The sequence below is a fragment of the Pezoporus wallicus genome, unplaced genomic scaffold (assembly GCF_028554395.1).
Source record: "Pezoporus wallicus isolate ANWC-B61680 ecotype Strahan unplaced genomic scaffold, APGP_CSIRO_Pwel_v1 contig_8188, whole genome shotgun sequence".
NCBI classification, from domain to species: Eukaryota; Metazoa; Chordata; class Aves; order Psittaciformes; family Psittacidae; genus Pezoporus; species Pezoporus wallicus.
In genome coordinates, this window is record NW_026640104.1 from 4,830,351 (window position 1) to 4,845,064 (window position 14,714).

Here is a 14,714-nt window from a genome sequence, read left to right on the forward strand (position 1 = left end):
GAGCTACAAAGGTGTTCAGAAGCCTGAAGAACATGTTTGAAGCAGACTTCATTTGCCTTAGTCTGGCAAAATGAAGGTGGAAAAGTGATGCGAGTGCTGTATCAAAACGTTGTGGGTGATAGATGTCATGCTGAAAATAGGATAACCCCCAAGTACTTCAGCTTTACGGTCAGCAGGCAGGTACAGTTGAAGAATGATTTTTCTTTCCAGGTTAGAGCCTTCAATTTGAAGGCTTGGGTTCTAATGTATTTGTTTGCAGCCATGAGCATCCATCATTACCTCTCTATTCCCTGCGACAAGTGGGAAGAGGAAATCACCAAATTGCCATCTGGATGCAACCTGAAAATGGCTCAACCAATCTTCATGAACAGTGTAGCTGTGCACAACCGTACTTACATTTCACAATTGCCAAAACTTCTACAGCCTCATCATTCTTTCCGTTCCCTTTAAAGCTGCAAAAGCCCTCCCCACCCCACCCCCCAAGAAAGGACCAGTGACAATTTTAACAATTAATAAGTAGCTGTCATGTTATTTAACAGTTTTTATTACTACGTCTCATTTGACTGAGTCCCTCTAGGGCAGTAAATTTAGCAAGAAAGATGCAAGGTCCTACACCTGGGTCAGGGCAATCCCAGGCACAGCTACGGGTTGGGCAGAGAAGAAATTCAGAGCAGCCCTGCGGAGAAGGAATTGGGGGTGGTGTTGGTCGATGAAAAACTTAATATGAGCTGGCTTCAGTGTGTGCTCATAGCGTAGAAAGCCAACCGTATCCTGGGCTGCATCAAAAGGAGTGTGACCAGCAGGTCGAAGGAGGTGATCCTGGCCATCTACTCTGCTCTTGTGAGACCTCACTTGCAGTATTGTGTGCAGTTCTGGTGTCCTCAACATAAAAAGGACATGGAGCTGTTGGAACAAGTCCAGATGAGGGCCATGAGGATGATCAGGGGACTGGAGCACCTCCTGTATGAAGACAGGCTGAGAAAGTTGGGGCTGTTCAGCCTGGAGAAGAGAAGGCTGCATGGAGACCTCATAGCAGCCTCCAGTATGTGAAGGGAGCCCACAAGGATGCTGGGGAGGGACTCTTCATCAGGATCTGTAGTGATAGGAAAAGGGGTGATGGGTTCAAACTTAAACAAGGTAAGTTCAGGTTGGATATAAGGAAGAAGTTCTTTATGTGAGGGTGGTGAGGCACTGGAATGGATTGCCCAAAGAAGCGGTAAATGCTCCATCCCTGGCGGTGCTCAGGGCCAGGTTGGGCAGAGTCTTGGGTGACATGGTCTAGTGTGAGGCATCCCTGCCCATGGCAGCTGGTCAGAACTATGTGATCTTAAGGTTCTTCCCAACCCAAAACATTCTTTGATTCTACGATTCTATAAAACATCCATCTCTATATCCTATGTTTTCCGCCTTTTTTTTTCCTTGCCAGGTGACAGCTCAAAAGTACGCATTTTTGACTGTCCAATCAATGTTACTTTTGCTAAGATTTGTGCAAGACACATTGCTAACATTACATTGCATGTTCTTCATATTAAAGTGTTTACGTCCCTTTCAAATAAATTCTTCAGACTATAAAGGAATCAATGTTCTATGGCTACAATAATGCAAAAACTAATTCATAACAGAACCACATAAAATTCTTTAAAAGACCAGACAAAATCAATACCCACCTCATTCTTCATGACTTACAAGGCTTGATAAGAACCTCAGTGATTTTCAGATGGGCTTTACCCAGCAGGTTCCAAAAGTAACTGCTTTGGGTTTCGGCTGCAGGAGGGGTGGTGGTGGCTACTGGGTTTTATTATCTATTTTGTTTTTGCTATTGCCATAAATATTTTTTAAGTAATCATCAGCACCATCTGCCACTTACCGCTGTGTTCTTTTCACAGTGTCAATACTATAAACACAGTCTGCTCCCTCATTTGATGCAGTGCAGAAGAACAGAATTAAGCAGAAAACAGTTGCTCCAAAAATAGGCCTTACTATTTAAAAAAAGCAACTTCTACAGTAAAATAATCTTCAGAATAGATTATTTCAGTTTCCACCAGTCTTAAAGAGCTACTTTGCTAAGCATCTCTAGTTAAGTAAAAAGAGCTCCAAATTTTACTTCCCTTGAGACCATGGTACTTGATAAACCAGTCTCTCAGTGTCAGAAAGTTGAAGTTATTGCTTATTAATTCGGGTTTTAGTCATAGTCATTAAACACAAAGACCATTATAATTTTCTCAATTTTAACTTTTTCTATTGTTTGAGCGTTTGACTGGCAGCATGTTGGTAACTAATATGGGGTATCCCTCAATGCAATTACCAAAATCCCATTGGTATACAAAATGCTCTAGTCATGCCTTAGGTTAGAGAAAATTATTAATCTCAGTCTTCACACAGTCTAAACAGTAAAGGTAAACTTTCAAAATATTCTGCTCCTTTCTGAGTCTTTTAAAATAATCCATCTTATCTATAGAGCTTCTGGTCAAATGAATACAGCCATGCACCTCTGCAAGCTGAGCTATGTGAACTGGCGCTGTGACTTCCATCATGGCAATCTCATCCACATAATGAAGATGTACAATCTGTTTTGGAGACTGTGTTTTTTTTGTGTTTTTTCCTAGAATAGTGAGTTATATGGCACTGTAAACCCTACTTTAGTTTCAGTTCAGATAAAATGCCTGATTCACCCCTGTATTTTAACACAAATTCTAGACATCTAATACTGTTTTGCTGTGATACGTAGTTTCGCCTACTTCCAATTGCATCTTGGCACTTCAGAGAAGGTGAATAGATCCTTTTTTTTTTTAAACATTTCATAGGAGAAATCTTGATACTTATGATGGGGAAGTGTCCCTTCTAGGGGTATGATTAAGTTGGTTTTACTCAGTGTTTTTATAATGCTTTCCCTGTTCACATGTCACTTTATTCCATCTAAACAGTATTGTTAGTTTATCAGTAAAAAATCTACATCTCTGGTGTATCAGTAATAAACTTATGTCAGTAAAAGAGCAAACAGTGAAAATAATCCAGTAGTCTGCCTCTGCAATTACAAAGGAGAGATGACTTCAGTTTACAGAGGCAGACTCTAGAGAGGTACAGAACAAAGAACAGGATGACTCAGAAAAATGTTTACTTATAGACAACATGTAAGATGCCCAGGTACTACTTTGATGGGACTAACAAACTGGCTGGGAAAAAACAGAATGCAGAACTATGTTCTATCTCGACTTACATCCTTTCACAGATTTCCTTTCTTCTTTTGCAATATCACTTTTATGTTTCTCGTTTTTCTGTTTAGGAGTCTAAATAACCTACCAGCTACAAATATCTTCCCATTTCTATGCCTACCCCCACTTTTTTTTTCCTCCCAGCATTAAGTATTCATGGTCTTTCTTCACTAAAGCCTGCTATATATATGAGTAATTAGAAGTCCTACTTCTAAACTAAGGAGCAACAGAAAGAAAGCCTTTTTAATATAACTTTCGTACCTCTTTTCTTGGTTAACATCTTAGCTCTTCCACTGTTCCCCTTTTGCACAGTTGAAGGCTGTTTTTCTGTCAGTGGGTATTAGTCCATATATGCCTCCAAAATGCGGCGTGCAAGACTATGAATAGCCAAGGGCCCCTTTTTATATAGCATGAAACATATACTTGATGTAAGCATTATTCCAAAACAGATACCTTGCCAGCACTCCTCTCTACTAGCTACCTGTACTAGCTACCTGACATTACAACATACATACAGATCTTGTTTTCCACTTTGAACAGAGACCACACAAAGGACAAACACGATTAATGATCTGACCTAGCCTCTGCTCTAAGCAGAAGCAAGCCTCAAGCACCACCTTGCCAACCCCCTATTTTCTCCCTTTCTGAGTATAAGAAAAGGTCTACAAAGAGGTGAAATAATGTACCAGAATATGTGTGTCTGAGAAGACAAGGGGCTAAAGTGGTCCTTAGCAAAAGAGCCTCTGAAGTTCACTCTCGAGTCTTCACTCTTACTGCTGCTCTGAGGCTGGAGCTTTTCAATAAGCACACGGATACACTTGCTGATGCAGAATTAGGTTCAGTTTTTTTCCCCTGTATTTCCCTTGTCTTTTCCCTTTGAGTATATAAGAAATGCTAGAACCTTCAGCTTGCACATGTGGGCTCTTAATAACATGTATTCCATACATCGGCCTGTACAATTCAGCTTATAGTTATCAACTTTTTCATTAATTCATCCTGTATTTTCACTCCTTTAGTAAATACCCTCCAACATGTAAAAAGGCTGTAAAAGATTCAACCATCTTCTATGTGTATTAATTACAGTATACTTTCATCAACATCTTAAATATTTTTCTACAAGAAAATCTTTACTCCTTTTAGCCCTGCTGACGTTATATTGGGTTATTTTACAAGTATGAAGGGACTAAGCAAGGAATGTGTTTGTAGCAGGTAGAAATTCATGGGACTCACCTGCCCTGGTGTATGTCTGCAACTATTTCACTGCATACTGAGATTTGTACACATATGAACCTATTTTACATATGAAAAACCCTAGCTATGGTTTTGTTTCAGGGTCAGAACAAGTCAGCAATATCATTAAATATAATACTTGATAAAAATATTCACTATTTCATACTTATATTAATATGCATCTTATGTATTACTGGGCTTTGTATTTTAATCAGATAAAATTAGAAATAGAACCAAGAAAGCCTTGTTACTGAAAGCTCCCATCCAGAGCTAACTGTCTTGTAGAACACTTAGAATAATAGGATCATAGAATAGTTAGGGTTGGAAAGGACCTTAACATCATCCAGTTCCAACGCCCCTGCCATGGGCAGGGACACCTCACACTAAGCCATAGCACCCAAGACCTCGTCCAACCTGGCCTTGAACACTGCCAGGGATGGAGCATTCACAACTTCCCTCGGCAACCCATTCCAGTGCCTCACCACCTAACAGGAAAGAATTTCCTTCTTAAATCCAATCTAAACTTCCTCTGTTTAAGTTTTAACCCGTTACCCCTTGTCCTATCACTACAGTCCCTAATGAAGAGTCCTTCTCCAGCATCCCTATAGCCTCCCTTCAGATATTGGAAGGCTGCTATGAGGTCTCCACGCAGCCTTCTCTTCTCCAGGCTGAACAGCCCCAACTTTCTCAGCCATCAGAGGTCTCACAAGAGCAGAGTAGAGGGGCAGGATCACCTCCTTCGACCTGCTGGTCACGCTCCTTTTCATGCAGCCCAGGATACAGTTGGCTTTCTGGGCTGCAAGCGCATACTGCCTGCCCATGTTCATTTTCTCATCAACCAACACCCCCAAGTCCTTCTCCGCAGGGCTGCTCTGAATCTCTTCTCTGTCCAACCTGTAGCTGTGCCTGGGATTGCTCCGACCCAGCTGTAGGACCTTGCACTTGGCATGGTTAAACTTCATGAGGTTGGCATCAGCCCACCTCACAACCGTGTCGAGGTCCCTCTGGATGGCATTCCTTCCCTCCAGGGTATCAACCGAAGCACACAGCTTGGTGTCATCGGCAAACTTGCTGAGGGTGCACTCAATCCCACTGTCCATGTCAGCGACAAAGATGTTAAACAAGACCGGTCCCAACACCGATTCCTGAGGGACACCACTCGTTACTGGTCTCCAGCTGGACATTGAGCCATTGACCACAACTCTTTGCGTGCAGCCATCCAGCCAGTTCTTTATCCACTGAGTGGTCCATCCATCAAATTGATGTCGCTCCACTTTAGAGCCAAGGATGTCGTGTAGGACAGTGTCGAACGCTTTACATAAGTCCAGGTAGATGACATCAACTGCTCTACCCCTGTCCATCAGTTCTGTAGCCTCATCATAGAAGGCCACCAAATTGGTCAGGCAGGATTTCCCCTTAGTGAAGCCATGCTGGCTGTCACCAAGCACCTTGTTGATTTTCATGTGCCTTAGCATGCTTCCAGGAGAATCTGCTCCAAGATTTTGCCAGGCACAGAGGTGAGACTGACTGGTCTGTAATTCCCTCGGTCATCCATTTTCCCCTTCTTGAAAATGGGGGTTATATTTCCCTTTTTCCAGTCATCGGGAACTTCACCTGACTGCCATGATTTCTCAAATATGATGGCCAGCAGCTTCCCAACTTCATTCACCAGCTCCTTCAGGACCCGTGGATGGATTTCATCAGGACCCATGGACTTGTGCACATTCAGATTTTTAAGATGGTCTCGAACCAGTTCCTCTCCTACAGTGGGCTCAAGGTCTTCATTCTCACAGTCCCTGCATCTGCCTTCCAAGGCTTGGGTGGTTTGGTGAAGACCAAGGCAAAGAAGTCATTCAGAACCTCAGCCTTCTCCAAATCCTGTGTAGCCAGTTCTCCCGAGAGCTTCCTGAGGGGGCCTACGTTCTCCATAGTCTGTTTTTTATTTGCTATGTACTTGTAGAATCCCTTACTGTTATCTTTAATACCTCTAGCTAAGTCTAATTCTAACTGGGCCTTAACTTAATGAGCTGTTATTCATTACGATGGTGAGTATAGAGAAGGCACATGGCACAGTTTTATCAATTCTGTGATCTTACTGTAGCTTTCTGATTAAGTAGGATTGAACACCACAGTTACTGGGTCCAGAATTACATGGAATTCTGTTTTGATCCAAGTATATCAGAGGCTAACTTTTGTACAGGACTGCTGAACATGAAACGCTGCTATCTTCATTTATATTTGTAGCATCAGACTATTGCATGCAGCCTTCCACTGCAAAATTACTTCCACTGAAGTTGTTCAATTAATTGCTATATTTTATGTAATTCTTGATTTTAATTTCTAAGTGCTACTTTTAACTAGTCAGTTAGATTCACCTTACCTAGTCATAGCCATACTGACGTTAGATATCCTCTGAGGTTTAACAGAGAAACATTCATATATGTACACCTTGAGAGACCATTCAGCTCACTGTCTTAATAGCAAAGTACCTTTACTGAGTAAAGGTACCTTTACCTTTACTCTACCACTTTACCTACTTGGCAGATACTAAATTTATGCTGTGTGAAAGTAACAAAACCTGTAAATAATGCAGAAATTTCATCCCTTAATTCTGAATTATTTTGAAATGTTCTAATATTCTCATTTCTCTTTGTGCTTTAAAGCATTTAGTGGTTTTAGCCAAGAACGATGCAAATATAATGGGGTTTTATAAACTTGATGCACAGTACCTTGATAACTCAAAGTGTGGGATTCAGTTGGCTTTAATAGTAATGATGACATGATCACAGTTCTTTTAACAGGATTTATCACACTACCAAGCTATAATTTTTGTATTGCCCAGTATATCACCAGAGCTGTACAAAGACCTTGAAGAAGTTATTCCTGGTCTTTCCAACCGCTGGTAACTCATTGGCACCATTATCTTCATTAAGTAATTTATATAGTAACATCTTGTTCCTTTTTATTTTATTTTATTTTTCTAGTTTATTTTTTTCAGTGCCCTCTGAGATGTATAATTCAGTTCTTTCTAGAGATCTGGTTGCAGCTGTTCTGAATGTTAGATCTCTTTTTATTTAAGAAGAGTTTAAGCTATTTAAAGCATGGGGTCAGACACTACAGCAATAATAGATGATCTCTAGCTTCCAGTGTGTCATAAAATCTGCAAGACATACATGTCTTTTTATCTCATCATCTGCCCACAGGTGCTTGAGCAAGTGATTTTTCTGATATGTACATACATCGATGCATCTGTTGATAATTGATCTACACATAAATTGTACAGAGAATTGCTGGGTTTTTTAACCTTTGAATTTTGATCTGACTAGCCAGGTACAATGCAGCCAATGAGACAAGTGAAGAATGAAGAAACCACATGTTCTGTCAATCCTAAATAGAGACATTTAGTTTTTATCACTGCTAAACTTCCTTAATGCTTTTCATTGATCATTATAATTCATAATTTTGTTCTAATCCAAGCAAAATTTCATTTAAATACAGTTGTTACTCTAGAGAAATATAACTGAATTATTAGGATCCTCTTCAAAACTTACACCTAAAAGAAAATGTAATGTCTTCTGTGCTACACCTAACATACTATGATGGTAACATTTACTGATTTTCCAGGTTCTCAGAATGTTTAATTCTAGAAATTGCTCATTCATTGAAAAAGTCCCTCTTTAAAACATGAGTCACAATGAATAGTGTTTCTTTTTTGTTTGCAATAAATACATTTTTAATCGGTATTTCATCTGAACCTACATGGCCTGTATAAAATATATCATTAACCACATAATAGTTCTATTCTGCCAACCTAGCTGGGTTTTGTATATTTACAGGATTAGCATTTAGAATTAAATGATACTGTCAAGTCTGCAAAGTTCTGAGTATTTTTTGCAGGAAGTAGAGAGCGCTAGATCTCTGCTGCGACATATGGTCTCTCCCAGAGAAGTTTTCACTTTGCATAGCCTTTGGCCAAAGCCCACCATCTGTATTTGCAACTTTTCTTCCAGCTGCTGATAAAGGTGAAGAATAGAACATATGCTGCAGAAAGAGCAACCTTTATATTAGCGTTTGGGTTGTTTGGGCTTTTAATATTCAGAGATATTTTCCAGCAAGATGATTCTTAATGTAAACCTTGGGAACATGCAATACTCACTTTTCATCAAATTCAGGTCTTAAAAACATAGGGATATAACTAACAACTCCAGTGCAACATAGACTAGTTACTCGTGGAAAGAATTAGCTTTCTTGATTTTGTAGAAAATGTACTGCAGAAGAATACAGGCATTTTCTTCTTCTGTTTCAGATATACACATATAAGAAATGAAACCCACAGTCTCTTATTGTGAACTGAGAATCAGTATCATTGACATACCACTAAAAAAATATGTTTGACACACTGTCAGTTTTATCCTAGAATTATCCCAATGAGCTTGAAAATGGTAATATGCAAGTAATAGAGGATTCTAAAATTACTTGGCAAGACATAATTACTGAGCACACTACTTCCATCCACCTAAATATCGTTGTTTTAATCTAGCTTAGGTCATAAAGGAAACCAACTACATAGCAAATATGTCTGCCGCACAAAGCTTCCACATCATTTCAGATAACTTGGCACAGTTCACAGCATCTGCTCCTAGGAAGCCCGGGGAAGAAGCAGCAGGTAGTGCTGCAGGACAGGAATGAAGTGAATTAGTAGAGCTACAGGTATGCCAGCAAGCTTGCATAACAGCTTCTGCCTAGACTATGCACGGTTACATACAGTGAAAGCAGTCCATGAGTACCAAAATTCATTACACACAAGAAAAAATGATTATAGCAATATAATCTAATGGTTGAATCAGCATGATTGCACACCTCAAGCTTTCCCATTTGCTTTTGACCTTGAACAAAGTGAAAGTTGTAGGACTAAGAATCTTAGATATTTTTAAATACTAAATGGCTGACAAAGACCATAAAAACAAATGGAGGAACAGCATTTGAAATACATGCCTGCAAAGCTGATGGAAGGCAAAGTACTGAGAAGACAGAGCAGAACAGGAGGGTATAATATGTAAAAAAGAGGTGTATTTTTTCACAGGTTTAGAAACATTCAAAATAACACATCTGCTGTACTGCTGAACCCCACTCCTGTTTCAAAAAGCCCATTCTCTCCATGTTTTACACACAACAAAGAACAGCAATTACTTTAAAAAAAAACCCCGTATATAATAAATAGAAGCTGACTGTGAAGTAACTAGATAAATACATTTTTACTGCTGAGACGCACACCATAGATAAATTTGAAAATAACAGAAAAAAAACACATTTTAAGTTCCATTTTCAACAACTACTTTTAATTTCCTTTCATAATGTTTTTCCTTGTCGTAAGACTATAAACACCTTCGTTTCTTTTTCATTTCCTTAAAACATGCACAGGGAATACGCTAAACATCCTTCCTCCCTCACTGCTCTCTTCAGAGCCCTTACATTTATATACTTCTTCCAGGAAATGTACTTGACAAAGCATCACTAACACTTTTATTTTCATAGCACTTCCAAAAATTATATTCCAAGCCATAAAGAGCATTTTAAGAACTAAGTCCTCATCTCAGAACTCGGAGGGAAAAAATATAACACAACTTCCCCCCCAGAAATGAACTGAAAACCCTAAATAAATAACAGATAGTCATCAGGCCAAAAGAAGAAAGAACACTCAGCTGAGCTTATTTCCAACATAAGTCAACTGTGTTTGCCCTCATCATTACTCAATACTTTTTAATCTCTTAAATGGAATTCTGAAGGTTAAAAGGATATCTTTTTGGCTCTTAATGATAAAAGTTAGCCCTAAAGCATACATTCTGGTTTATAGGAGCATTTTGGGCACATACTATTCATTGCAAAGGTGTTTATTTTGCCAACAACTCCACTGAAATCCGAAAGAGTAAAGTGGTCATCTATGGTGTGCCACATTACTGTCTAAATTTTGTTGTCATGACCATTTTGTATTATATCATTGTAGGCAGTTATTTAAAGGATTTTAAAAGTGTATTTAGGTACCTCCTGTTTAGGAAATATTTTATAAGAATGGCTGCAACGGTTTTGTACAATGATCTAGCATAGATCAGATAAGGTAGATAATGCAAATGCTGTTTTAAGATGAGCTGGGATCATTTTCAAAGTGAACACCTTCCTAGTGAAGCACTCACACAATACCCGGTTTCATCCAACAGGCATTATGGAAAATATTAATACTATAACTGAATCTTGAGCAGCACAATATTGGGATCCATGGTGCAAAGGAACTTGAGTAGAAGTTAGCGCACTAAACATCATTCTGGAACGAGAATACTCATGGGTATTCCCTATATAGCTGTATTTATAGCAACTTGAACTGAAACCATAGGAGTGGCCAGCATATCACAGTATCACAGTATGTTAGAGATTGTAAGGGACCTCGAAAGATCATCTAGTCCAATCCCCCTGCCGGAGCAGGAACACCTAGATAATGTTACACAGGAATATGATTTTTTTTTCCCTGAAAGACAATGTTGAAGCATATTGGTATGCACACATGTTGTCCTAACGAGATAAACCATGGTACACCAGCCTAGTTTGATCACTGGGCTTTTTATTTGGGTTACCATACCAAATTTCAAACAAAAATTCCTCATTAAGCATTGGTCCTAAACTCACCCATTTGTACTTGCATTCATCTGCCTTGCCAGTATTTTGGACCTGTGTGGGTGCAGTTGTGCACTGAACGAGGACAGACATGATGCTCACCAACATGAGCCTTACCTGACTGACCAGGGGGTGGGACTCCTGATGATCCTCTGGGCAGACATAAGAATACCGTGAGGACAGCAGCCCTGTTTCCTGAACATGGCTCAATGGCAATTGGTTTGGGAGCACCCTGAAAAAGGAAAATACCAATGTATCATTAAGATTTCCATCACACTTTTACTTGTTTAATTTATTTTAAGGTTCACTGCAACAGTAGGGAAGATATTTTTCCCAGTTATTTCTTGGCATTTAAACAGATTGTTCTACCCATGTTAATTGACTAAAAAATGGGCTTTAACAGCCCACACTGCAAATTTAACCAAACAGAAAAAATTAAATGAACTTAAAGACAATAAAATTATACTTGATTTTATAGCTCACTAAATGTAGTGATACCAACTTCTCAAAGCTTAGAAAACAGCAAAACCTTTTGGTAAACACACCAGTATCTGTGAGTATTAGAATTTCCTCTATTCTACTAAGTACCCATGTGAAATAATCTTACTTACAGCCTCCATGACCTAGGCCTCCTAATATCCAAGCCATAAAATGAGAGAAAAACTATATTACATACAAATATATAAAGATAAAAAATCCTTCTTGAGTTTCTCAGACCAGTAAGTCTGCCTTCTCTCTATCTCTCCTAGCAAACAGATTTCTTTGAGGCAGGAACTTCCTGATTTTTCTTTGGCATGCACAGAAAGCAGGTCCACTGTTTGCATTTAAATAAACTTAGAAATGCTCTGAAAATGTTGACAATGCAATTATCATATTTTTTTGTCTTATATAAAGCTTTGATAACAGTGGTTTTGCTGATGGAGGTACGTGCTGTTATCAAGCATCTCTCTTATTAGCTATACAGATCTTTTAATTTGCAGTCAGCTTTTGACTAAATGGTTGCTGCCATATTGTTCTGAAGTTATCAAGACTGAGGATACTAGAAGCTGGAAGAAATCAAAGCAGTCTAAAGATCCATGAATAGTAAGTTCTAATATAACAATTTAAAATATTTCCATATTTCCATGTTTCCATGATTTGTGCTCACTAAGAGATAGCCATTTCATTTCATTTTTGATAGCTTAAAAATTTAGTCAAGAGCTAAAGATATTTCTAAAACATCAGGTCAAACTCCACAGAAGCATTCATTTCTTTTCTGGTTTTGTAAATTTTTAGAATGTCTGTCATGTTCCAAGGCAAAATATGAGTCTGATGTTTTGATTCAAAATTCAAAGCCATAAAACTTTCCATTTACATGCAAAATTCAATGTACATATAAATGTCAACTGACTCAAGTGTACTAAGAAAAATGATATTTTAGCCAAGTGTATTAAATACACTGCAAAGTACTAGATATAAAGAAAACAAAGGCACTTCCATCATGTAAAGCAATTATCATTTTCTATTTTTCTACCTCCAAGTAACCAACATTTATTACTGCTCAGTGAAGATAAGGAAACAGAATACAGCAATAAATTGAGCAATAGATAAATATACCTTCTTTTTACTTCATGGTCATATTTGAAAGGCATTTCTGTCAATTCATTTGAGGTGATAGCATTAAAATAACTTGGGAGAGGAATGCCATCTAATTTAAATTTAAATTTAAAATAATCAGTGACAACTGTTCACTAAAATCTTCCCCAAAAAATGAAACAGAAGAGCAAAACCTTAAAAGCTTCAGCTAAAACCAAAACCATCCAACTTCAAAAAAACCCCAACATAAGATATATTTTGTAAGCAGAGTGCACTGGACTTGTAGCACTTAATAATCATATATAATTTTTTAACATATTGGCTTAATGTTCACCAAAGGAACAGATGAAGAGACCAGGTTCTGAACTTGTGTAAACTGGTGTATATCTGTTGACTTCCACAGATCTACTGTCAATAAAACATTTAGACAGGCATTGCTGGATGACATGACTCTATTAAAAGCAATGCAGAAGAGATGAAAACCAGAACAAAACCTTAATAACATTAACAGCAGTGGTTGCACATGCAGTACTACAAAAGTAGTACCAGTGGATTACTGGAAAAGAAAGCGAAAGGTGTGGGGAAAAAGATCTTATTAAAAATCCTTTGACTTATGCATATTGAAGGCAAATGTAGAAAAAAAACAACACAGAAAAATAATGGTAACTCTTCAGATCATAAAATTTAATATAGGAAAAGGTCTTGATGGGATCGTTCAGATTAGCAGGTAGTCTGTGCCCTGGGCTGTTTAAATCTAATCAGATAAGCATAGGCATATAGTAATACAATATAAAACAGTACTGACAGAAACCTGGCGTAGTTTCTCTGCTTCTCCCACTATTACATGCTTTCATTCGCTCCTGTTGCTCTTTCAGCTGTCAAAATCCAAGATTTCCTAACTGTCATACACTCATATCACACCTCTCCTTGGACCTGAATTTGTGCCCTGTCATTCCAGTACTTCTACCTGTTATCTCCCTCCTCAACCATCAAGGCAGGGATACAGCTCCATGCCAGCTAAGTTCATCTCACTTCAATCTCGTGCTTCCCTCTTCACTGTGCACTGGCATCTTCAGTGCAAAACAGACTTTCCAGGCCTAGGGAAGTTCCTGCTGCAGGAGCTGTGAGCAGAGCTCGATGGACAGAGTGCTATAAACCAGGGAGGTGGCTAGGCAGTGACCCCCATGCACTCGCTAATATTACAAATAGATTTTACAAATGGGCCATCTTCCACTACATACTAGAACAACAGCACCGGAATCCATGCACGACATTTACAGTTAAAATAGTTGGTAATACTAATGGAAACAATAGAGCATTTAAGTTATCTTTTGTGGTTTGTCACAACAGCAAATAAAATGATTCCTTTCTATTTGAAAATGCAGACAAAAATGAAATCTTCATTTTAAAATGTAATTCAGAATATGGTTTATGTGGACACACAACTGAAAGGAACAGATTTATCATTACATCTTTTAATTTGGTGAGTAATTATTATAAATCAAAATGATAATATTTTTATTGATGTGCAATATAAAACCATTCATTAACAGGCCCCGTCCTTTTCTATTTGAAGTTTACAATAATGCTTTTCAACACAATTGGAGGATATGATTTCTGACAAACATTTTTTCAGAGGACTTCATCCAAAACTCAAATACAGTGAGAATTTTGTGTTTGTGCCTACTTGTTCTTTATGGAACGTTATGACTGATAAACCAGATGTCTTATCTTACCTCACATCATTCAGATTTACTAGCAAAAACCCAAAGAAGCATAGAGCAAATGATAATAATTTAGATAACCTAAGGTTTGTCAGTTGTTTAAAGATAAATACATAACCATGAATCAAAGTTATTTCACAGTGACATAAACATGTTCTGTGAAATGTGCCATTTATCATGCGTTTTCCACAGTTTTCCTGGAAGAGATAAGGCACGTGTTTGTTTGCCTACAGCACTTAGCTACCAGGATTTCCTTGCTAGAATTACCTTTTTTTTCCCCCTGTACAGAAAGTGACATATGTTTTTG

At 38.3% G+C, this 14,714-nt stretch overlaps 1 protein-coding gene across 1 annotated transcript in view; it reads right to left on the bottom strand.

Moving 5' to 3' along the window:
* Window positions 1-14,714, bottom strand: part of ATRNL1 (attractin like 1) — a 507,795-nt gene that overhangs the window by 46,049 nt on the left and 447,032 nt on the right. The window contains exon 28 of the mRNA XM_057417243.1: window positions 11,226-11,340. Coding sequence (XP_057273226.1) covers window positions 11,226-11,340 — 115 coding nt within the window. The remainder of the gene's footprint in view (window positions 1-11,225; window positions 11,341-14,714) is intronic.